Source organism: Callorhinus ursinus, unplaced genomic scaffold (genome assembly GCF_003265705.2).
Source record: "Callorhinus ursinus isolate GAN/ISIS: 27379988/994484 unplaced genomic scaffold, GSC_fseal_2.0 scaffold34, whole genome shotgun sequence".
NCBI lineage: Eukaryota > Metazoa > Chordata > Mammalia > Carnivora > Otariidae > Callorhinus > Callorhinus ursinus.
In genome coordinates this window covers 2,796,533-2,821,808 of record NW_027397096.1, presented here as the reverse complement: position 1 = coordinate 2,821,808, position 25,276 = coordinate 2,796,533, and the positions used below count along the sequence as shown (strand labels likewise).

The window sequence follows — 25,276 nt, the reverse complement described above, 5'->3', positions numbered from 1 at the left end:
GATCATGACCTGAGCTGAAGGCAGACCCTTAACCCACTAAGCCACCCAGGTGCCCAGATATTTTCAATTTGTTGGCATTTTGGTGAAAACGTTGTCATTGTCAGAGTTCTTCTAGTTAGAAAACTGAGAATCAAATGAGCTTCAAAAGGAGATAATCTTCCCTGACTTTTTCAGCTTAAGTTCAGAGCTACCTCTTTATCCACTGATGATGCTGTTAGAATTCCAGGGATACAAGTCTATGAATAGAATTTGTAAAATTACTGTACTCCCTCCATTATGTTATCACCCTGTAAGCAATAACTGATTTTTTCAAAGGGCAGACAGACATCATCCTTCAAAATGGCTATAAACATGGAAACAAAACCTCTTATGTCTCACAGTATATACACTGTACATTGGAAAGGCCCTTCCCTGTCTGCTTATTCTGTATTATATGAGTCTAAAAAGTACTAGCTTTAGTTTTACTTTTCTAAGTTCAGTAGTTTAGGTTGAAGCAACGAGTTTGAAAGTGACAGCCAGTGAACTGTGATTGACTGGAGGAGATAGAGGAAAAAAATAATAAAAGCAAGTAAAAGAAGTAAAAGTTTAGTATTTGGAGACTTACTCTTCTAGTCAGCCCTTAAGACATCACTAAGTCAATGATCAAGAAATACTTAATTTACACTGATTAGAAAAACTGAGACATTAAAAATAGATGGGAAAGAATTCATGAGCTATGGTTATTAGAATAGTTAATATTTTAATGTTTAAAATTGATATTCTAATGAGTAAAAATGTATCACATAATAACAGGGAAATTTGTATTAAACGAGTAATTAATGTAATATACAAGTAATACACTTAGCATAGCACCTGGCTCAATAAATGTTAGCTGCTGTTGTTTTTGGTATCAGTATCTTTTTCTCTAGTTGTAGTCACTTTACTGTCACCTAAAATGTCCTTAGTTCTTTGCCTATCCACTTCTTTTAATTTATTAAGTATGTGTTCTGTTACTTGTATGGCCTTTGTGAGTCTCCATGGTCATAGGGAACTAGAATTAGGTTTATTTTGTTCTCTTGGTTGCCATGGAAAACAAAAGAAGCACCAATTTACTGTATAGCTGAAAGCAGCAAATGTCAGTAGGCTAGAAAACTATAGTCCTAGGGCTGAGGATTATATTTTTCAATAAAAGATAAATTCATCTAAGGTAAAATTCACATAATATAAAATTTGCCCTTTTAAAGTATACATTTCAGTGTTGGTTAGTATATTTACAAAACCTTAGGCTTTTAAGAGAAAACTTTTTTTAAGTGGTTTAATTATATATTTTTTCTTAGCTGTAAATGTTTACTTTGAACCTTGTGGTTACTACTTCCTAAACACCTCTTGCCTTCTCTTAAATTCTTTTTGATTCAGGTCTAATGTCATATCTCTTTTAGGAAGGCTTTCTTGATTCTTTGCTCCTACAGCCCCCTTTTTTAATCCCTTCATTATATAGCTTATCACATCTATATTACAATTATCTCAGTCTTCCCTTTCAGACCATTTATCTCTCAGGGATTGTTCTTACTTTCTCCACTACCTTCAGGAGCTAGAACAATGCCTTAGTACATATTTATTGAATGATTATAACCCCAGATAGTTCTGGCTGCTCCTAAGCCTTAGACATAATTAAGAACTTGATATACTATATTCAGTGGTGAATAATTTTTTTTTAAATGTGCTTTTGTTGCTGGGAATCATACCATTAAATGTGTTGGAAAGGACCAGTGCTCCCCCACCTAATACATGCATGTTCACTCACATTCACATGTGCACACAAAATAATTGAAATCGTAGAGATTGCGTGCCTTAATGGTGAAGTTGGGAATAAAAAGCCATGTTACCAAATTTTTTTCATATACCATTCTATTTTCTCTTACACCCTACAGCCTACACTTTTGATTTACAATAAAATTCATTTGTTTCCTAAGGTTTTGGTAAAAGACCTTGAAAATGTTTATTTAATTATATTTTTTCATAATACTTTTCTGGTTTTTAGTATAAGTAAGGAACTAATTGCCAACCAGAATACTGGAAAAGAAATTTTAAATTGGCTTAAACAGTGACAACATTTTTATGTTTTATAGACCTCCGTGAGTGAAAGCCTTCAGAGGGAAGCTGCTAAGAAGCAAGCAATGAAACAGGTAAGGTGGTTGAGTGAATTAAATGTATTTGGTGAAACAAGTATTTCAGTATCAATTTTGGTATCTAGGTCCTGAGACAGAGCAGAGTAGTTGTGTATAAAGAAATAATTTTATCTAACCCTTCTTTTCTGAAAATGTTTAAGATGTTTCTTGATTTATATATATTTCAGGTTTTTGTGATAAATTTTCATGGAAAAAGCACAATGAAGAATTAACTCTTCATTGCTGTGTTGTAGATTAAACCCATTTCTGCGTTTAGATGACTCAGGAGTCTTATGGTGGATTATATGCTTTAATAATTCTTACTAGTGAGCCTACTTGCTTAAAAAAAGTCTCTTCACACCAAAGTGGTTTCATAATTTTATAATTATTTGAAATTCGGCTACTGAGAATGGGGAACATCTGATCATTTTCAATAGATTTGCCTTGCACCTTATATAGTGCTCTGTCATATTTCCAAGCACTTTTTTATACATATATTATTTTTAAAATTCTCAAAAACCTGCCCATGGTCTGTTAAATCTGAAACTTCAAAAGGATAAATTACCCCTCATGATCACACAGCTAATTGCAGAACCAGGCGTGAAGGTTTACTAATTTTTCTACTGTACCATTGTATCTTAGATTTAGCTGCTGCAGAACATAATGAAGTTAAACAATGGCATAATACCTTTCTTTTTAATTTTAATTTTTTCCTCTCCACATTTTCTTTAACCTTTGGCATGTTTCTCTCTTGTCTACCTGGAATCCTGCGTAAGGATACATTTGTTAAACACTTTCTAATGTGCCAGATATTAGGGCAACCACTTTTTTTTTTTAATGAAGCTGATACTATTTATATAAAGCTGATAACAACAGCACATCATGGAATATATTACTGAGAGCCATATACATATGTGGGGGAAAAGGAAGAGAAAATAAGCATTAAATTTAGAATATTGTTTACGTCTGTGTGGTAGGCAAAGGGAATCATGGAGGAACACATAGATAACTTTGAAGATACTTGTAATATTCTAGTTCATAAGCTGGGTAACATATTCTTGAGTGTGAGTTCTGTTTTATTGCATGGGTGTGTGTGTATGCTACTTTTTCTGTTTGAAACGCTACATAAAAATAACTTTTATTTTTAATTTTTTTTTTTTTAAGATTTTATTTTTCAACAGGGAGAGAAACAGCGAGAGAGGAAACACAAGCGGGGGGCATGGGAGAGGGAGAAGCAGACTTCCCGCCGAGCAGGGAGCCCAATGGGGAGCTCGATCTCAGGACCCTGGGATCTTGACCTGAGCTGAAGTCCTACGCATAATGACTGAGTCACCCAGGCGCCCTTTAAATACTTTTTTTATTTAAATTCAGTTAATTAACATTACTGGTTTCTGAGGTAGAGGTCAGTGATTCATCAGTCTTAGAGAATACCCAGATGGCAACCACTTTTTTTGTTGTTGTTAAAGATTTTATGTACTTATTTGACAGAGAGAGAGCAGGAGCAAGGGGAGCAACAGAGGCAGAGGGAGAAGCAGGCTCTGCTGAGCAGCCCGATGTGGGGCTCAATCCCAGGACCCTGGGATCATGAGCTGAAGGCAGACGCTCAATGACTGAGCCACCCAGGCGCCCCTTCTTACCTACTTTTTAAAGCATAAATCCCAAATCTAATTTTATTTTTTTTAAAGATTTTATTTATTTAAGAGAGAGAGCATGAGAGGGGGGAGTGTCAGAGGGAGAAGCAGACTCCCCGCTGAGCAGGGAGCCCGATGTGGGACTCGATCCCGGGACTCCAGGATCATGACCTGAGCCAAAGGCAGTCGCTCAACCAACTGAGCCACCCAGGCGCCCCAAATCTAATTTTATTCTTAATCCTAGCTGTCCAAAACCACTTTTCCTATTAGACATTTTCTTACAGTTTGCTTGCAAGTTAGGAGTGCTCCTGTAGCTATTCTTGTACCTTTAGCTGCCTGCTGCCCCTTTGATCTCTCATCTATACTTCCTGCTTTTCACTTTATTCCCCACCCACTTGGATGATTTAGCTCTTGTCTTCTGCTTTAATCCCAAACTAACTTTTATGATGAAGAATACTAACTTGACTGCATTTACTAAATCTAAGATACAATACTCTTAGAAATGGGGTATTTTATTTTATTTTTTTAAGGTATTATTTTTTTATTTAAATTCAGTTAATTAACATAGTGTATTATTAGTTTCAGAGGTAGAATTCAGTGATTCATCAGTTGCATATAACATCCAGTGCTCATTACATCACATGCCCTCCTTAGTGCCTGACACCCTGTTACCCCATCCCCCCCACTCCCGGCTCCAGCAACCCCCAGATTGTTTCCTATGACTAAGAGTCTCTTATAGTTTGTCTTCCTCTGCGATTTCATCTTGTTTTATTTTTCCCTCTCCCTATGCTTCTGTTTGGTTTCTTAAATTCCACGTATTTTTTTTTTAAGATTTTATCAGTTGAGAGAGAGAGAGAGCACGAGCAGGGGGAGGGGCAGAAGGAGAGGGAGAAGCAGACTCCCAGCTGAGCAGGGGCTCAACTCGGGGCTCCATCCCAGTACCCTGGGATCATGACCTGGGCTGAAGGCAGATGCTTAACCGACTGAGCCACCCAGGTGCCCCTTAAATTCCACATATGAGTGAAATCATATGATAATTGTCTTTCTCTGGTTGACTTATTTCACTTAGCATAATATATTCTAGTTCCATCCATGTCATTGCAAATGGCAAGATTTCTTTTTTTTTCTTTTTGATGGCTGAGTAATATTCCATTTTGTATATATACCACATCTTCTTTATCCATTCATCTGTCGATGGACATCTTGGCTCTTTCCATAGCTTGGCTATTATATAATGCTATAAACATTGGGGTGCAGGTGCCCCTTCGGATCACTACATTTGTATCTTTGGGGTAAATACCTAGTAGTGCAGTTGCTGGGTCGTAGGGTAGCTCTGTTTTTAACTTTTTGAGGAATGCCTGTGTTTTCCAGAGTGGCTGCACCAGCTTGCATTCCCACCAACAGTGTAAGAGGGTTCCCCTTTCTCCACATCCTCACCAACATCTGTCGTTCCCTGACTTGTTAATTTTAGCCATTCTGATCAGTGTGAGGTGGTGTCTCATTGTGGTTTTGATTTGGATTTCCCTGATGCTGAGTGACCTTGAGCATTTTTTCATGTGTCTGTTGGCCATTTATATGTCTTCTTTGGAGAAATGTCTGTTCATGTCTTCATCCCATTTCTTGATTGGATTATTTGTTCTTTGGGTGTTGAGTCTGATAAGTTCTTTATAGATTTTGGATACTAGCCCTTTATCTGATATGTCATTTGCAAATATCTTCTCCCACTCTGTAGGTTGCCTTTTGGTTTTGTTGATTGTTCCCTTTGCTGTGCAGAAGCTTTTTATCTTGAAGAAGTCCCAATAGTTCCTTTTTGCCCTTGCTTCCCTTGCCTTTGGAGACGTGTCTAGCAAGAAGTTGCTGCAACCAAGGTCAAAGAGGTTGCTGCCTGTGTTCTCCTCAAGGACTTTGATTGATTCCTGTCTCACATTTAGGTCTTTCATCTGTTTTGTGTCTATTTTTGTGTGTGGTGTAAGGAAATGGTCCGGTTTCATTCTCCTGCATGTGGCTGTCCAATTTTCCCAACACCATTTGTTGAAGACACTGTCTTTTTTCCATTGTATATTCTTTCCTGCTTTGTTGAAGATTAGTTGACCATAGAGTTGAGGGTTGAGGGTCCGTTTCTGGGTTCTCTGTTGTGTTCCGTTGATCTATGTGTCTGTTTTTGTGCCAGTACCATACTGTCTTGGTGATTACAGCTTTATAATAGAGCTTGAAGTCCAGAATTGTGATGCCACCAGCTATGGTTTTCTTTTTCAACATTCTTTTGATTATTATACAGGGTGGTCTTTTCTGGTTCCATACAGATTTTAGGATTGTGTGTTCCAATTCTGTGAAAAATTCTGGTTATTTTGATAGGGATTGCATTGAATGTATAGTTGCTCTAGGTAGCATAGACATTTTAACAATATTTGTTCTTCCACTCCATGAGCATGGAACGTTTTTCCATTTCTTTGTGTCCTCAGTATCTTTTATGAGTGTTCTAGAGTTTTCTGATTACAGATCCTTTGCCTCTTTGGTTAGGTTTATTCCTAGGTATCTTACAGTTTTTGCTGCACTTGTAAATGGGATCAGTTCCTTAACTTCTCTTTCTTCTGTCTCATTTTTAGTGTATAGAAATGCAACTGATTTCTTTGCATTGATTTTATATCCTGCCACTTTGATGAATTCCTATGAGTTCTAGCAATTTTCAGGTGGGGTCTTTTCCATATAGAGCATCATGTTGTCTGCGAAGAGTGAGAGTGTGACTTCCTTCTTTGCCCATTCAAATTCCTTTTAAGAACTAGGGTATTTTAATAGAGAACACCTTTTTTTCTTTCTGTTCTTTTATCTGTTCTTCAAGAACTGATGATGATGCACAGAACTGATGATGGCAACATTATCTTACTACCTATTTCATTGGAAAAGCTGTTAAATGTCATCATTAGGTGTAATATTTGTAGTAGGTCTTTGGTAGATATCTGTTGTCAAGCTCAGTTCAGAAGTTCTTCTCTGATCTTGTTTTGAGGTGTTTTGTTTATTTTTAAAAATCCTATATGAAAAAAAATCATATATGAATGAACTATATAAAGTAGATAATACAACAACTTGGAAGGTAGATACAATTATTATCCTAATTTTTTTAGATGAAAACTGAGGCACAAAAAGATTACACAAACTTGCCCCAAGTAGCTAATAAGTTATAGAGCCAGGACTCAAACCCAGGCAGCCTGGCTCCAGACCAATGTTTATATTTTCAGTCTAAAATGTGATTGATAGAATTTTTGTAACATATATCTGATTCATGATCCTCTCTCAAAAAAGTTAACCAAGACTTTTTATGGTATGTTTTAGCTGGTTCATATTTTTTAGACATGTTTGTTTGTTTATTTTAGACCAAACTAGAAATCCAGAAGGCCCTTGCAGAAGATTCCACTGTATATGAATATGACAGTATTTATGATGAAATGCAGAAAAAAAAGGAGGAAAATAATCCCAAATTGCTTTTGGGAAAAGACCGAAAGGTTTGTAGCTGAAAATACAAATTTCTTTGACCTCAACCTGTATTTTAAAGATTTGTTTATTTATTTTAGAGAGAGTGAGAGCGTGCATGTGCAAGTGGGGGGTGGGAGAGGGTAGAGGGAGAGAATCTCAAGCAGACTCCCCCCTGAGTGTGAAGCCTGACACGGGGCTTGATCTCACTACCCTGAGATCGTGACCCAAGCCAAAATCAAGAGTTGGACGCTTAGCTGACTGAGCCACCCAGGTACCCCTTGACCTGCATTTTATATCTTAATCTTATTTAGCATGAGGAATGAACTGAGAAAAAGCTTTTTTATAAGGGTATTTGAAGTGTGAAGAGCCCCTAGTTTCAGATAATACAGTTTTGATTTAGAACCCACAAAGCCCTGCATTTAGTATCCTAGTAGGAGTGAGTAAATTATCTGACAATAAAAACAATAAGTTTTGATTTTTTGTTTTACCACCTTCACAAATAAATTTTTGAAGTTTTTTTCTTAGAAAGTCTTTGTATTTAGAAACTCCTCTTCCTGTTCATATTTTTATGTTTTATCATCCTCTCATTTCTTTATTGCTTTCAAGCTGGTAACTGAATCATCTGCACATAGGATCATATTTTTAGTTTGAAAAAATAATTGAGAGTGGGGTCTTGATATAAAATTCACATTTTACATCATTCTTTTTCTTTTACAAGCACAGACTGATTTTTAAAGATTTTTACATTTTATAGTATGTACAAGTAGGGTAGTGGTGTAAAATTACAGCTATTTTTTTTTAAATAGACTCCATGTGGAGCCCATTGTGGGGCTTGAACTCATGACCCCAAGTTCAAGACCTGAGCTGAGATTGAGTTGGACACTTAACCAACTGAGCCACTCGGGAGCCCCCATCTATTCTTTTAAATAACCATATTTCAACTAATGTGAAAAACTAGTAAGAACCTTTCTGATTCACTTATCTGTTGAAGTATTGAGATAATACCTGTAAAAAGGATGAAAGCACAGTGGAAAAATTACTTAGTTTGAAATTTAAAAAAAAATAAGTCTTTACACTTAGATTTTTATTGAAAAGAATTTTAGTTTCAGTCTTGCTAGTTAAATTTATATTTAATTTTGAGATGATGACAGTCCCACCTATTTGGACTAGCCATTTTTATCTTAATAAATTCATGATAAAAACAGAATATTCTTAACTCTTATCCTTGATTCTTCCCTAAATCTTATTTTTTCCTCTAGCCGAAGTATATTCACAACCTACTAAAAGCAGTTGAGATCAGAAAAAAGGAACAGGAAAAGAGAATGGAAAAAAAAATACAGAGAGAAAGAGAAATGGAGAAGGGAGAATTTGATGATAAGGAGGCATTTGTGACATCTGCCTATAAGAAAAAACTGCAAGAGAGAGCTGAAGAGGAAGAAAGAGAAAAAAGGGCTGCTGCACTCGAAGGTGAACTGGAAAAGGGAGGAGGGGAGAAGGAAACAGAAGCAGCAAAATTCTGCCCTATGGTTTCACCATTTGCTCTGTCCCTGAACTTCTAGATTATAATATTGTGGTCCTCATTTGTATATATGAACTCGTGGTGTAAATATGATATTCTGGGATAGTATAAAACGGAGAAAAGACAATGAATAAAAACATAGCTGTAGTTTTATTTATTTTTTAAAGATTTTATTTATTTATTTGACAGAGACACAGCAAGAGAGGGAACACAAGCCGGGGGAGTGGGAGAGGGAGAAGCAGGGAGCCCGATGTAGGGCTGGATCCCAGGACCCTGGGATCATGACCTGAGCCAAAGGTAGACGCTTAACAACTGAGCCACCCAGGTGCCCCATAGCTGTACTTTTAGTAACTATTACTTCTACTGGACTTTTCACATCTCTCATTTTGCTTCTTAAAACTATGGTCATTACAAGTCATTGCCTTAGAAAATAATTCCAAATGTAAAAAAACCTTTATTATAAGTCATAACACCACACAGTATTTGTCAGAAGCAATATAAACTAAGATTTAAATCCTACTTATATTTTCTGGGTTTAGAAAACTAGAGTAATACCACTCAAGGAACTGGGTGGGCCTTTAGAAAAAGAATAATGTTAATTCAAAAAAGAACAAAAATGTGCAGGAGCCAAAGAATGTTTAGGGCTTTACTTCAGTACTTTCTATAATCAAGGTCATTTCTCAAGATCTAAGTACACTGTATACTTACAAGTAATTTGCAAATGCTCATCAATTTTAAATAGAAGGAAATCAAATCTATAATATTCTATCTAAGCATGTACTATGTGTTTATATAGAATACCAGTTGGCAAATTTTCTGTGAAGGACCAGATAAGTAAATATTTTAGGCTTTGTGTACCATATGATCTCTGCTAGAGCTACTCAATTCTGCCTTTCTAGTGGAAAAGCAGCCTTAAACAATAAATGAACAAGGCTACATTCCAATAAAAATTTATTTACAAAAACAGTAGACCACATTTGGCATGCAGGCTATAGTTTGCCAACTAGATCTAAAGAGTAGTTTATACACTGTGTATGTTACATTCTCTATACCTCTAAAACTGAACTGTGTTGTGCCTTGTTGAATCTATTCCTCTCACTTTTGCTTGCCCTCTCTTAGCACGTTTGGACGTAACCAAGCAGAAAGATCTCAGTGGATTTTATAGACACCTATTAAATCAAGCAGTTGGTGAAGAGGAAGTACCTACATGCAGCTTTCGTGAAGCCAGGTGAGACGTGTCATATGGAATAGTAGAAGAAAGATTCCACTCATGATCTGTGGTTGTGGGATCATTTTAACCCTCTGAAAGATAAGAGGATTGCAGCACTGCATATTTTGTTGTCAGCCAAACCTGACCTAATTGAACTGCTAGGGATTTCTTAATTCAAAACCTACGGATTACATATATATTCAAATAATATATAAGAGAAGTGGTTTATTTTCGTAACTAGAACATGGCCTCTATAAAACAGAAGATTCACATATCAAGGGCTAGAAATGCACTACCTGATGTGTAGCCACATTGCAAATACTCAGTTGCCACATTTGGCTAGTGGCTACCATAGTAGATGGCACACATATGAACATTACCATGTCTGTAGATACGTCCATTAGCACTGGCATAGAAAGTAAGGGTTGGAGGGGTTTTTTGATAAAATTATAAGGTATTGTAGGAATGGTGAAATGACTGTCATAAGTATATAGCTGAAGGTAGAAGAATTTGTCTTAAGCTTGTATCTGAGTAAATGGTTTTTTGGAACAGAAACATTCATATTAGAGGATCTTAAGTCTGTGTTGCTGGGAAAAGGAAAGAGTGGAATTAAGGCTAAAGAGACAGAATTAGATTTATACTCCACCTTCCCTCCCCCTGCCAAATGCTGGGTTTGATTACAAAATTGATGAAAATTATGAGTCTAAGAAAGTATATTTGAAGACAGATTTTTGAATGGAAAATTAGAATTTCTGTTAGAGTTTCATCTGGAATAGTTGTGAGGCCAGCCATGAAACTCCATAATGTCATTTAATAGTTGTACTTTTCTCAGAGTCTAATTCTAATTCCAAAGTATTAGATGATCCTTTAGCCAAGACAGTTCTGCCAGCAGTTCCCAGAGAACCACAGTTGTTCTCTTAGTATGATTATTATGTTATCAGTAAGAATGAACATGTGGCTAATGTAAATAAATTAGCCACACTTATCAGTTGGGAAAATGTAGGTAATGTAAACAATTTTTAGTGTTATTGATTGTAATCAGATGGATTCATGTATTCCTATTTTGTTGTGATAGGTGCCGGGGGTAATACCAGGATGCTCGTGACTTTTTAATCATAAGAGATTATTTAGTGATATTTAGAATTAGATTTTGCTGTGAAAATATCTCAGCTATTTCCAGGACTATTCTTGAATTTTTTAAAAAGAAAGGAATATGAATCTAACAAAGAGCTGCAACTTGAACTTCATGTTGTGAAAATAGTACTTAGATCCAGAATATATCTTACTTTTCCCAATTTTTCTTTGTCATGCTTAACAAAAATGAAGACCTTACACAGACTTATGCCTAAAGATTCTAGTGGTCCAAAACAGAAAGACTAATTTTCTCTATTTCCCTTCTACCTTTTTCTGGAAATATTCTGAATGGTTAGAAAATACTAGTTTGGGGGCACCTGGGTGGCTCAGTGGGTTAAGCGACTCCCTTTGGCTCAGGTCGTGATCTCAGGGTCCTGGGATCGAGTCCCGCTTCGGGCTCCCTGGTCATCAGGGAGCGTGCTCCCTCTGACCCTCTCCCCTGTCATGCTGTTTCTCTCTCTCAAAAAAGAAAAAGAAAAACTAGTTTGCAGATGTTTACAAGGTAAATAGACAGCACCTTTTTGCATTTAGTAGTTGTATTGGTTTAAGTATTGAGAAAAATTATTTGAATACTTCATGTGCTTATTACTACAGTGATAATGTGGCATTTTGTGTTACATTATTTGTTTTAAGGTCTGGGATAAAGGAAGAGAAATCAAGGGGTTATTCTGATGAAGTAAGTTCAGAGAACAGAATACCACGTGAGAAATGCAGTCTCCAAACTGTTGTGCAAGCAGAGGAAAACCCAGATGCAGACAGTGACTTTTATGCTCATAGTGAGGATGATGAAATGGAAGAAAATAATAAAGTGAACTGCAGAAGGAAAAAGGTCACAGAGACCTCCGAGAGTGACTCCAAGCATCAGAGAAATCAAGCGCACTCACGGTCTTCTAGTGAAGAAAGAGAGCATGGTACTAAATGCCACACAAAAAGGTCCAAGTCAGGAGTTCAGGAGAAAAGGGAAGATCAGCACCAAGAGAGACAATCCAAGGATCATGAGAACTATTACACTGACCATGGTTCCCGAAAAGAAAGGAAGGATTCTCAGAGGCACAGAGAGGTCAGTCACAGAGCTTCTCACTGGAAGAGGCATGAACACGAAGATAAACTGAGGGGAAGAGACCAAAGAGAAAGAAATGACAGAGATTGGAAAAGGGAGAAATACTCCCCAAGAGAACAAGAAAGAGATAGACCACGGAATGATCATGACCGACACAGTGAGAAAGGAGGAGAGAAGGAAGAGAAAAGCAAAGAAAAGGAAGAGCGTATGAAAGCAAGGAAAGAAAGAAATGAAAACGGTGGTAAGTACAGAGATCGAGAACGAGAAATAAGTGTTCAGTCTTCGGAAAGAAGCCGAGACAAAAAAGAAAGCAGCCCAAATTCTAGGGCAAAGGATAGGTTTCTTGACCGGGAAAGATCCAATAAAATGAGAAATATGGAAAAGGACAAAGAAAGAAACCCAGAAAAACCCTCCAGTTCTGAAACATCCCTGGGAGCAAAACACATACTCACAGAGGGAGGCCAAGAGATGGGCAGAGAACAAGAGAGACCACGTGAGGTGGGGAACAAGTTCGCAAAGCGAAGCAATGAAGAGACTGTAATGTCGGCTAGAGACAGGTACCTGGCCAGGCAAATGGCACGGGTTAATGCAAAGACATATATTGAGAAAGAAGACGATTGATAACTGCCCAAATAGAAAGACCTGTGGAAGCACAAAAGTTGTAACTCCTTGACCATGCTGTGTGAAGGCACAAAGGAGTGTGTTAACAGTGGTTGGTAGGGTATTTTTTAATATATTTTCAGAATTCATTTTTGGTTTAAGTAAAAAATAAGTCCTTTTTTCTTGAATGTTGAGTGAATTGATATGTATATTACCAATACCACATTCTTGTTTGTATTCAGGCAACTTAAAGAATGTTAAGTCCCTATATTTACTTAATGAGGAAAATGGGCTCCACCGTAGCCATTAAAAAATAATTCAAACAACTCCCCTAATGTTGGTTTTGTTGCAGGGAGGTGTTAGGTTTATAAATACTGTATTCTAGATAAAAATATGGATTTGAGGGGCTCCTGGGTGGCTCAGTCATTAAGCGTCTGCCTTCGGCTCAGGTCATGATCCCAGGGTCGTGGGATCGAGCCCCTCATCGGGCTCCCTGCTCCTCGGGAAGCCTGCTTCTCTCTCTCCCACTCCCCCTGCTTGTGGTCCCTCTCCCACTGTCTCTCTCTGTCAAATAAATAAATCTTTAAAAAAAAATTTTTAAGTGGATTTGAACAATAGAGACTATTGTTATACCTCACATTCTGAAATTTGTGTTAATGTATAATGGATCATCTTGTGTAAGTAGCTTTCTAGCTCACAGCACATTTGGCTTAAATGCAAATAAAAATAGTGATGTGTTTGTACATTTAATTCATGCTCATATTTTATTTTAAAAGTATGTCACTCATTTATGCCACAATTCCTCTTTTATTTTTTAATTTTAAAAATCACTTTAATTCTGATCCCCTGTCAAGTTAGTAAATTGGTTATGTTATTTCAGTCAGTTTTAGGTAAAGGTAAAAAGATGGAGACATTTAGTCAAAATGAAGTTAGCTAAAGATTCAGGTAGCCTATTTAAGAGCCTGTCTTATTTTATATACTTAAGAAACTTAACATTTGGGGGCACCTGTGTGGGTCAGTTGGTTAAATGTCTAACTTGATTTCAGCTCAGGTTGTGATCTCAGGGTCATGAGATCGAGCCCCCATGTCAGGCTCCTGTGCTGGGTGAGGAGCCTGCTTAAGATTCTCCCTCTCCTCGGGGCGCCTGGGTGGCTCAGTTGGTTGGGCGACTGCCTTTGGCTCAGGTCATGATCCTGGAGTCCCGGGATCGAGTCCCACATCGGGCTCCCTGCTCAGTGGGGAGTCTGCTTCTCCCTCTGACCCTCTTCCCTCTCGTGCTCTCTATCTCTCATTCTCTCTCTCTCAAATAAATAAATAAAATCTTTAAAAAAAAAAAAAAGATTCTCCTTCTCCTCTGCCCCTCCCCCTGCTCGCTTTCTCGGAAAAAAAAAAGAATATGGACTTTTAGAAAAGACATGATCAAATTTAGCATTCATAAATCATTTTATTATAGCTTTAAAGCCAAAAAGGAAAAGTACCAAGAAATCTAATGCCCATATCTCTTGACTAATACATTAAATATCAGTTGCATCCTAATAATTTAAAAAGATCAGTGATGGGGCACCTGGGTGGCTCAGTTAAGCGTCTGCCTTCAGCTCAGGTCATGATCTCAGGGTCCTGGGATCGAGCTCCGTGTCAGGCTCCATGCTCAGCGGGGAATCTGCTTCTTTCTCTGCCTCTGTGTGTGCTCACTCAAGTAAATAAAATCTTTAAATAAAAATAAAATAGATTAGTGACAACTCAAAAAGCTCTGAATACATGTACACAGAAGGAGTCATATAATGTAACTGAAAAAGTTCAGGTGAGATGATGGAAGAGCATGAGTGACAGGCTAAAAATCTTCAACCTCTGTAGGGAATATGGTTCCTTTGTTGGAGTTGTTATAAGTAGAGCCATATATTAAATTTTTTTAAAGATTTTATTTATTTGACAGAGCACAAGCAGGGGGAGCAGCAGAGGGAGAGGGAGAAGCAGACTCCCCACTGAGCAGGGAGCCCGATGTGGGGCTCGATCCCAGGACTCTGGGATCATGACCTGAGCCAAAGGCAGATGCTCAACCTACTGAGCCACCCAGGCACCCCTAGAAAGATTAATTTAACTATAGTATGTAAGCTATTGTCAAGGAGGGAGAGACTGGAGTTAAATCTGATAAATTAGATTTCTTTCTCCCAGTAGTTCAGAGACTCACAGAGCAGCTTGGATGCTTTGGATAGGAAAAGCTATATATTACTTCTAACAAAATTTGACATAACTCAGGGACGAACTACAAATTAAGGGTTTTCTTCTGATCTCCAGATACATAGATGTTTTTGTCTCCTTGGCATTCATTTTACCCTTTTCTGAGAACAGTGCCTTGGTTTTCCCTTGGGGAAGTACGCCTTCACTACTTAATCCAGTGGTTCAAATGGGGTTGGAGAGGCTCCAGGAAAGGTTTGTGACTTAAGCGAGACCAAGTCAGACTTATATGTTTTCCACTACCATTGCCGACTTCAAAGGTGAGGTAAGTCCAGAGTTCTGTGGGAGAATGAGTGCCTCACTGCCTGACAGGCTAAAGCCCACACAAAAGAGCAGAAATGAGGGGAGAGAAGGACAAACACCTGATGGTTGCTTTCGACTTTCTGGCTCTAGTGGGTGCACATTTCTTTAAATTTTTTTTTAAAGATTTTATTTGTTTATATGCCAGAGAGAGAGAGAGTGACAGTTCAAGCAGGGGGAGTGGCAGGCAGAGGGAGAAGCAGGCTCCCCACCAAGCAAGGAGCCTGATGTGGGACTCAATCCCAGGACCCTGGAATCATGACTTGAGCCGAAGGCAGACGCTTAACCGACTGAGCCACCCAGGCGTCCCTTCTTTAAATATTTTAAACCAATACTTTACCTGTTTTTTCTTAAGCAAGTTTCAATTGGATTTCTGCCACTGTAGCCAAAAAAGCTCTGTTTGATACAAGATTCTGCCTATGATAAGTGTATGCCAGAAGTTATTGGAACATTCTTAATAAACTTCTAAAAATTGTAGCATAACATGCATTTTTTTAAAAAAAGTGCATATAAAGTATGTGGTTTAATTGGTTAACACGGAATGAACACATCCATTGCAAAAAGAGTACATTACCTGACCCACAGAAGCTCTCTTCACACCCTTTCCTGGCCTCCTTATTACCCTTCCCCTTTTACTTATTTTTAAAGATCTTATTTACTGGAGAGAAAGAGCATAAGCCGGGGAGGAGCAGAGGGAGGACAAGCAGACTCTGCACTGAGCATAGAGTCCAATGTGGGGCTCGATCCCATGACCCATGAGATCATGGGTCTCTCATGCCTGCCACCCAGGCACCCCCTCCCACTTTGACTTTTAACACCATAGATTAGTTTTTCTTGTTTTCCAGATTTTATAGTACTTACACATTCTGCGGTTGGACATTGAGTTATTTCCTGTTTGGGGTTATTATGAATACACTTCTAGGAGCATTCTGGTCCTTGTCAAAATTTTAGCATGTTACATGTATGTTTTGGTTGGGTATTTCCTAGGGATGGAATTGCTGACCCATAGGTTATGCATATTTGTAGCTTTATTAGGTGCTGTCAGTTATCCAAAATATACATCAATATTCTCATACATAGCTCCATGTTCTTGCTTACACTTGGTCATTGTTTACCTTTTGTCTTTTTGAGTTTTGTCATTCTGTTGGGTGTGATGATATCTCATGGTTTTGTGGTTCCCTTATGGCTGCCATATGTTGATTAGCATTTGAATATCTCCCTTTTGAAGAGTGTTTCTTATTTTGGAGGGGTTGGGGCTATTATCTGCCTTTTTTCATGACCTGAATGATTTTTTTTTTTTTAGAGTGGGAGAGAGAATCCCAAGCAGGCTCCATGCCCAGTGCAGAGCCTGACACGGGGCTCGATCTCAACCCCAAGATCATAACCCAAGCCAAAATCAAAAGTAGGACATTTAGGGGTGCCTGGGTGGCTCAGTCGTTAAGCGTCTGCCTTCAGCTCAGGTCATGATCCCGGGGTCCTGGGATCGAGCCCCACATCGTGCTCCCTGCTCTGCGGGAAGCCTGCTTCTCCCTCTCCCACTCCCCCTGCTTGTGTTCCTTCTCTCGCTGTGTCTCTCTCTGTCAAATAAAATCTTAAAAAAAAAAAGTAGGACATTTAACCAACTGAGCCACCCAAGCACTCCAATTCTTTATATATTCTAGGTAGGAGTTGTTTGTCTTTGCAAGTAATTTCTTGCCCTCAGTGGTTTGCCTTTTCACTCTCAATGTTAGCTATTAATGAACAGAAATCTTTAATTGTCCTAAAGTTCAAGTTAATCAAAAATTAAAATTTAAAGCTCACTTCCTCAGTTGCCTAGACATTTGAAGATGTCAATAGCTGCATGTATCTAGTGGCTACCGTATAGGAAAGTGCAGATTTATAGAATATTTCTACCATTGCAGAAAGTTCTGGACAGCACTCTTCTAGAAGCATAATGCTTCTACAGTAATGTCTACTTTTCTCAATTAGATTTACCATCTACCTGGAAAGATTGTTTTATATAGTATAATATGGGGATTTTTTTTTCCAACTGGGCATTAGATAGACTCATCAGTGAGAAAATTTGTTCAAATTAAAACCACAATGAATACCACCAAACATCCACTGAGAATGGCAAAAATAATTTAGATACAATACCAAGTGTTGCTTACGACATGGAGCAGTAGTCATCTATGCTACCAGTGGCAAATGAACTTGTGGAACCTTTTTGAAAACAATGTGATGCACGTTTTCTATAACTTGTGTTTTTCCACAGATGCACCAGGAATTTTCATAATAGTGTTTTTCATCAAACCAGAAATAACCTAGAATGTCACCAGTAGTAAATGAATCTGGTATCTATATAAACACAATACAGTGAAAACACTAGAGCTACACACAATTGGGATGAATTTCACAGTATTGTAAGAAACAAAAAGTAAATTGCTTTGTTATTTTTAAAAGAAGCAAAATGATACCATATATAGATACATGGTAAGTAAAACTAAGAAAAAGCAAGGAAATTACTGTTAGAGTCCAAAATAATGTACTTAAATTTTATGAATTGATAAATAGCTGTTCCTCTGACTCAATTTTCAACACAATTTTCAACACAAATAACTCAAAATGTTTTCATTTTCCTTCTCCCTCCCCTTGTTGACTCTCACTGCAATCATATCAAATACGTAGTGCTGTTTCATGATAACCATGCCTTCCCACATACTGGTTGCTTTGCCTAGAATGCCACCTATATTTCTACCTAACTTGTTAACTTTTTTTTTTTTAAGATTTTATTTATTTCTTTGACAGAGAGATAGCACAAGTAGGCAGAGCAGCAGGCAGAGGGAGAGGGAGAAGCAGGCTCTCCGCTGAGCAGGGAGCCACACATGGGGCTCGATCCCAGGACCCCAGGATCATGACCTGAGTCGAAGGCAGCCGCTTAACCAACTGAGCCGCCCAGGCGCCCCTACCTAACTTGTTACTTTTAAAACTGAACAAAAGTGGTATTGCCTCCATAAAGCCTCTCTTAATACCACTCATTCAGCAGCACCTCTATTTTCTTTGCATTCTGTGCATTATAATATGATAGTATGTTAGTTGTCGAAGGGCAAAGACCCAATCTCAACTTTATACGCCCAGTGCCTATTATAATGCAAAGCTTTGTTTCTTTTATCTTAATATCCCCCAAGCATTTCTTAAAATCAGGATTTTTAAACTGGAATGACCTTAGAGATCATCTAATGTAACCCCTCGAATTTAAAATGTTTTTAATGCATTATGACATCATGTTTAAAAGCTGAGACTTGGGGCACCTGGTTGGCTCAGTCCTTAAGCGTCTGCCTTCGGCGCAGGTCATGATCCCGGGGTCCTGGGACGAGCCCTACATCGGGCTCCCTGCTCCACGGGAAGCCTGCTTCTCCCTCTCCCACTCCCCCTGCTTGTGTTCCCTCTCTCGCTGTCTCTCTCTCTCTGTCAAATAAATAAATAAAATCTTAAAAAATAAATAAATAAAAGCTGAGACTTGGAGGTCTAGGGTCTACTACTTACTAGCTGCATAGCCTTGGACAAATTAAGTTCTCTAAGCTTCAGTCTCATTTGTAAAATGGGGATAATAAAAGCGTTTCTTTGGGGGCACCTGGCTGGCTCAGTCAGTGGAGCATGCAGCTCTTGATCTCAGGGTTGTGAGTTTGAGCCCCACATGGGGTATAGAGATAACTTTTTAAAAAAAATCTTAAGAAAATAAAAAATGAAAGCGTCTTTCATAAGACTGATGTGAGAATTGCTTAAAACAATGTATGCAGTGCTGTGCCTGACATTAGTAAGCACCCAGTAAATATCAGTATTTGTCATCAGTTATATTATTACTACCCATGAGGAGATGGGGCTGGTGAAGTTGAGTGACTTATGTAAGGTTACTTAGTTTAGTAGTTGCTGAGAAAGGAGCCCTTGTCTTCTCAATCCTGTCTGTTCTTTGCATTGGTGCAGGGAAGGTTTTTGCTCTTGGAAAAATATATGACATCAGTCATACGATGGAGGGAAACTAGGCCAGATGAATGACATGAAATATATATTTTCATGCATTTAGCAAATTGAGGGCTATGTGCCAGATGTGTTATATTCTTATTCCTTGTGTTAAGAAGACAAAGCCTAAAAGAAGAAATAAGGAATAATTAGCAGGAAAGTTTGTGGGTTGGGAAAAAGTTTAAAAAATATACTTAAGTTTCTCTCCTGGAAGATGCTTTCTTTATCCAAGCTCTGCCCACCCCATTGTACTACTAATCCCCATCCTCACTTTGCCCCTTAAGAAAATATGATGGCTTTTTAAGGCTATAACTATGAATGTAAACTGATCCTCTCCCCTTTTGATCATACCTTCCCTAGCAATTCAGTCCATCAAGGGGTGCTGTGCAGGGTAAAAGCTATCATGGCCCAGAGCTGGTGTCACTAAAACCCAGTGAAGAAAAGAATTATGTAGGAGCAGCCTACACTCTGTGTCAGCCCAAATGAGGGTCGGGAGTAATCGTGCAGAGAGGAGGCCCATGCAAGAGGTTGAGCCCAGGTGTGGTCAAGAAGGCATCCATAGAGTGAGTGCAGTGTGACTGCCCAGCACAGTTGTCACCCTGAGCAAGGTGAGAAGGGCATCTGTTCAGGAGACAATCCCAGCACGAGGTGTCAGAACCTGAGTGGGATAAGGAGATCAGAAGCCGTAGAATATTGCTTACGTTCAGGGACACCGATCAAATAAGGAAATCTATTCAGGATAATGGGAGCCAGGCTTCTCATTGTCCTAGAAGGGTTTATAAATAGACAGAAAGCTAGAGAGAACTTTGCAGTGTTGGGTTAGAATTGGAGATACTGGTGTGAACTCAGTTTCCACAGTAGAGATCCAGAAATAATTATGGATGCAAGTGTGTGTGTGCGTGTGTGTGTGTGTGTGCATGAATACACACATGCACACACATACTTTTGTTCTGTCCAATGAGAGGACTTGGGATCAGTGATAGCCCAATAGCAATGATCATACCTACCCCCTAAATCTTGGTTTCTAAATACATCATTCACTAAAAGGAAGCAGGGCTTCCTGGAGGAAAGGCTGTGTCAGGGAAAATACAAGATGATCCTGGAACATTTTACTCCAGAAAGTAAGGAAGTGTTCTAAATGATGGGGACATGTCAAAGAGACAGCTTGCCAAGACTCTCACTGGCTCAGCATGGGATGATTTGAGCATCAAAATTAATGATTATAATCCACTGAACAAAATAGGAATCCATAATAAATACATGAATAAAAGTTAGAGAAGGAAGGGGATATTTGCACAATCTCAGAGGAACACTCTCTACAAAATACTAATTAATTGCAAAAAAGAAAAACTTGACAGCGGAAAGCCTGGCAGACACCACCTTATTTGTGTGATTGAAGTTAACATGAATATGGGACAAATCAAATTGTGCTCCACCAGATAGAGGAACACGGCATCATTCCCACGATATTTGCCAAAATACTTAGCCTGAATCTAATCATGAGGAATCTATCATCAAACAAATCAAACTGAGGGACATTCTGCCAAATATCTGATTTGTAATCTTCAAAAGTATTGAGGTCATGAAAGTCAAGGGAAGACTGGGAATCTGTTCTGGCCTGAAGGAGACAAAAGCGACATGAAACTAAATGAAACGTGTGATTCTGGACTGGATCCTTTTGCTAAAAGGTCTGAGATTAAATGGCAGTGACGTATCAATGTCACTTTCCTGATTTTGATGGTTCTATTATGATTATGAAGGAGAATGTCCGTATTTGTTGAAAATACATCCCTCATGATTTTTATTTTTGAATTTAGGATCTGTGCATTTAGGCTTCTATGGATGATGATTTTAAAGATAATGTGCAAGTAACCTTTGGCCTTGAATCAGAAAGCCAAGGCGTTAATAGGTCCTGTCCTGGAACTTTTCAGCTGTGAACTTGGGCAAATTAATTGACTTCTTTGAGCCTCAGTCTCCTCATCGGCAACACTAGGGAAATAACACCCAGAGTTCTGATGATCACATGAGATGATATATGTGAAAACACATTATCACTAAAGTTCTGCATGAATTGCAAAAATTGTAGTAGTTTAGCTTTACTGAAATTTAAGTATTTCTAATTCTAGGTAGTTTTGATACTAAGTATTTGCAAATGACGTATAGTGTTGGGGAATTGTGTAAATGTTTTGATAATGTACAGTTAAGATTTTTATCTTAACCTTAAGAGTTTGGAAGTTTTGTTTTTATTGTGAGACAGAACAAATCTATATATCATGATGTTAAGAGTTATTACAGTTGACAGTTCACAACATAAGGCATTTGCTGAGATCTCTCATCTAACCTGGACTGCGTAAATGAATACAGGGGCATGCTGTGCATCTTAAAGAAGGGATTCTACTTTTATACAAATAAAACAGTTTAGTTCTGCCACTAAAGTTGAAAAATGTTTTATGTAAAAAATAAATAAATTTCAGTGTACCACTTTGACAGAAGTGAATAGAAGAAGGAATTTACTTAATTGTAATTGTAGGTAATGTGGAAGAGGAAAGTAAAGATGAAGGGAAAGAAATACCATTTATATAATTCAATTAACCATAATCAAGAACTTGAAGTACCTCACTGATATGTCCAACACATATAGTATCCTGAAAAATTGTTTGTAAATCTAATCCTATTTACTTTAAAGATTTATTTATTTGAGGGGCCTCTGGGTGTCTCAGTCGTTAAGCGTCTGCCTTCAGCTCAGGTCATGATCCTGGGATCCTGGGATCGAGTCCCTAGTCAGGCTCTCTGCTCAGCAGGGAGCCTGCTTCTCCCTCTCCCACTCCCCCTGCCTGTGTTCCCTCCCTCGCTGTCTCTCTCTGCCAAATAAATATATAAAAATCTTAAAAAAAAAAAAAAGATTATTTGAGAGAGAGAGTATGTGTGAGTCGGGGAGGGGCAGAGGGAGAAGAGAATCCCAAGCAGACTCCCCTCTGTGCGCGGGGCTCATTGGGGGGGCTCAATCTCAGGACCCAGAGATCATGACCTGAGCCGAAATTTAGAGTCGGACACTCAACCTACTGAGCCACCCAGGGGCCCCAGTCAAAACCTATTTTAAATGCCATTGAAGAAATAACTGCAAACTCTTGAAGTCCCTAATTTTTTCTTTTAAAATATGCATTTTTCATATATCGTTTTAAGGTGCACTTCTAGTATTAGAGTTTGAATAAGAAGTATCTTTCAAAATAGCTTTTTTTTTTCAAGATTTTTATTCTTAAGTAATCTCTACACCCAACATGGGGCTTGAACTCAAAACCCTGAGATCAAGAGTCATATATATGTTCTACCAACTGAACCAGCCAGGCACCCCCAGAATAGCTTAAAAAAAAACAGAGAATGTTCTTATTTGGTTATAGTATTTTAGGTATTTTAGCATAAAGATGGGATAACTCCTCTTCCCCAAATATTTGTTGTTTGGGCTGTCAGTGTTTACAAATTGCTAGAAATAACAATCTACTATCATTTAGTCGAGCAATTTGGCATGGATATTGTGATGTATTGGTAAGAGAAATACCATCTGAAATTCCAACTGAAATATATTGTGAATCATTTAAAAAAAAAGACTTCTTCTCTTGAAAAGGTGAGTTGTTTTGAAACACTCCATTTAGAAACATTACTAAATAGGTCCCAATTATATGAAACAGAAGGACAGACATATTTAAGATTCCATCCTAAAATGTTTATCTTTTCCACTGAGGTAAATGCCCACTAAACCAATTGAGAGGAGTATTATTTCATTCTAGCAGAGGAAATAACCTCACCTTCATTTAGAAATTTCCAGATCCCAGGAAGAGCAGAGAAATTAGCTAGATCACCAGGTTTGCTCTGCCTGTAATGTGATTATCTAAACTTTAAAATATTGTTCTATCATTAAAATTTAGAGAGAGTTAGGCAATGAAGGGAAAGTAAGAAAAGAAAAAAATTTAGAAATTTGAAATACTCCATCTATGGAGCTACTCACGCTGAATTTTAATAAGATAATTTACTTATCTCTGATACTGAAAAAAAACCTTCAAAAACCAGAATGTTTCAAGTGGACCAGAACAGCTTTCTACAGTTTAGGGATAATCTCTGCTGTAACATTTCTTTTCCCATATTTGAATTTATAAATTTCTCTCTCTGACATGCTTCTCAGATAAGCACTTTATAAACTCAACTTCCCAGTGAAGAGCCTTTTGTGTAACTCACCTTGTGTTTTAAATGATGTATGAGCTCCATGATGACTTTAACATACTTAAGGCTTCCCACTGAGCATAGGACTATTTCGCTTTTATTACATTACTTAATTACTTATGGGATGACAGATTGTAACATAGTCTCTCTGAGGAACCTACTGCTTTTCCCCATTACCCCCGACCAAAAAAAAAAAGAATGAAGAAAAGGATGTCCTCTGATTACTGCCGTGTTTAATGACACCATTCTGAACAATTCTGGTATCTTAAGCACCAGTTGTTGATTTATGAGTAGAGGAGTTGAGAAACTGCTAAGAAGGGAAACAGGCTTGGATTGTATGATTCTGTAGCTAAGCACTAAGATATGGGTAAGAACACCACAGTTAAGCCATTGCATTCCATAGTTTTAAGCTTTGCTCTGACAGTGAACCCCCAAATCAATTATACAACAGGTAGAACATATCGGGTCACTCCTTCCTACTTATCAGAGAGAATACGATTGTAATTATAGGAGAGTAATCTCCCTTTTCAGGCGTGGAGGTGGGGTGGATGGGTTAAATGGAAATTCATATTTAAGCTTAAATTTTAAGATTGGTGTCACAAGTTAACAAGCTTAGTAAAAAGAGGATGGTGAGGGAGTGACTCATCTCACCAAATAACTTTTTTTTTTTTTTGCCTTATTGTGAGATTTCATTATTTGGTTTGATTTTCGCTAGTTGATTTTGGAGCTATTTTGTTGACTTTGTGCTTGTCAGGGTCTTCATCTCCAGATGGGGCAGCCAGGGCAATGAATTTAGGTTATAAGTCATATGCATTCTAAACAGCAAATGGAATAAATTTTAAATAGGTTGTGAGTTTTCTGGAAGGGAGATGAATTCTTTGGCTTCATTGCTTATCAATATAGGAAACAACCTTAATCAGCTGAATTGCCCTCCATGCCTTTATCTTGTGTCTTGCCTATTTCTTGGGTATTTCTTACTAATAAAATCACAGCAAAAAAAAAAATTAACTTCAGTACTTAAATAACTTTACAATTCAATTTCACTTTTATTCTTTACTTTTATGTAAATACTACATTAGATGTAAAAGATCTTTAAAAGATTAAAGTCCACCTACCTACTTCTAAGTTTTCCTTTAAAAAAAAATCCATGATAGTAAATAGGGATCAAGTAAATGCAAACTGTGCAGAACAGAGATTTTGTTATTTTTTTTAAGTCCAGTGAAGTGTGAAAACTTTTCAAAACACCTATATAATTCCCTCAGCACCTGGCTTGGCAAAACTCCATTCTGTTTGAAAAAGTGCTTTTTAAAAAATGATGTCTTTGAAACATGCGTTAAGTGTGTGTGGGATGGAAAGAATCCATATCTGAATATCTTTATAAAGTAGTTCTTAAAATTTGCAAAGCTATTTACCACTGAATTACGCTGCCACTTACACAACTCCTCTCCTTTCAGCACACTAGAAAGCAAAGAGAATGGAAATAAGGTAGCATGAAGGGATGAAAGAGCGAAGATAATGAAGGTAGGTCAGTGAGGGACATTTTTTAATCCCTCTTCTCTTTTCCTCTAATATTTTGGGAAACTTCTCAGCAGCTCACATCTATAAGGAAAACATCCTGCTGGGAGAAGCAAAGAATCAGAAATAGAAGAATGTAGGGGGAGTACAAGAAGATGGGTGGGGCAGAGATTGTTGGGGAAAGAAGCCAAGAGAGGAAGATCTGTAATTGGATAAAACCAAGCTTCTGCTATATGGGTC

At 37.9% G+C, this 25,276-nt stretch overlaps 1 protein-coding gene across 6 annotated transcripts in view; it reads left to right on the top strand.

The window, feature by feature from the left end:
• Window positions 1–13,522, top strand: part of NSRP1 (nuclear speckle splicing regulatory protein 1) — a 50,508-nt gene extending 36,986 nt beyond the window's left edge. For all 6 annotated transcript variants that reach the window (XM_025851390.2, XM_025851389.2, XM_073879333.1 and 3 more), the window contains 5 exons: window positions 2,109–2,165; window positions 7,150–7,278; window positions 8,509–8,716; window positions 9,888–9,996; window positions 11,746–13,522. In XM_025851390.2, the coding sequence (XP_025707175.1) occupies window positions 2,109–2,165; window positions 7,150–7,278; window positions 8,509–8,716; window positions 9,888–9,996; window positions 11,746–12,793 (1,551 nt within the window). In that variant the 3' untranslated portion in view covers window positions 12,794–13,522. The remainder of the gene's footprint in view (window positions 1–2,108; window positions 2,166–7,149; window positions 7,279–8,508; window positions 8,717–9,887; window positions 9,997–11,745) is intronic.
• The last annotated feature ends 11,754 nt before the right edge of the window (window positions 13,523–25,276 follow it).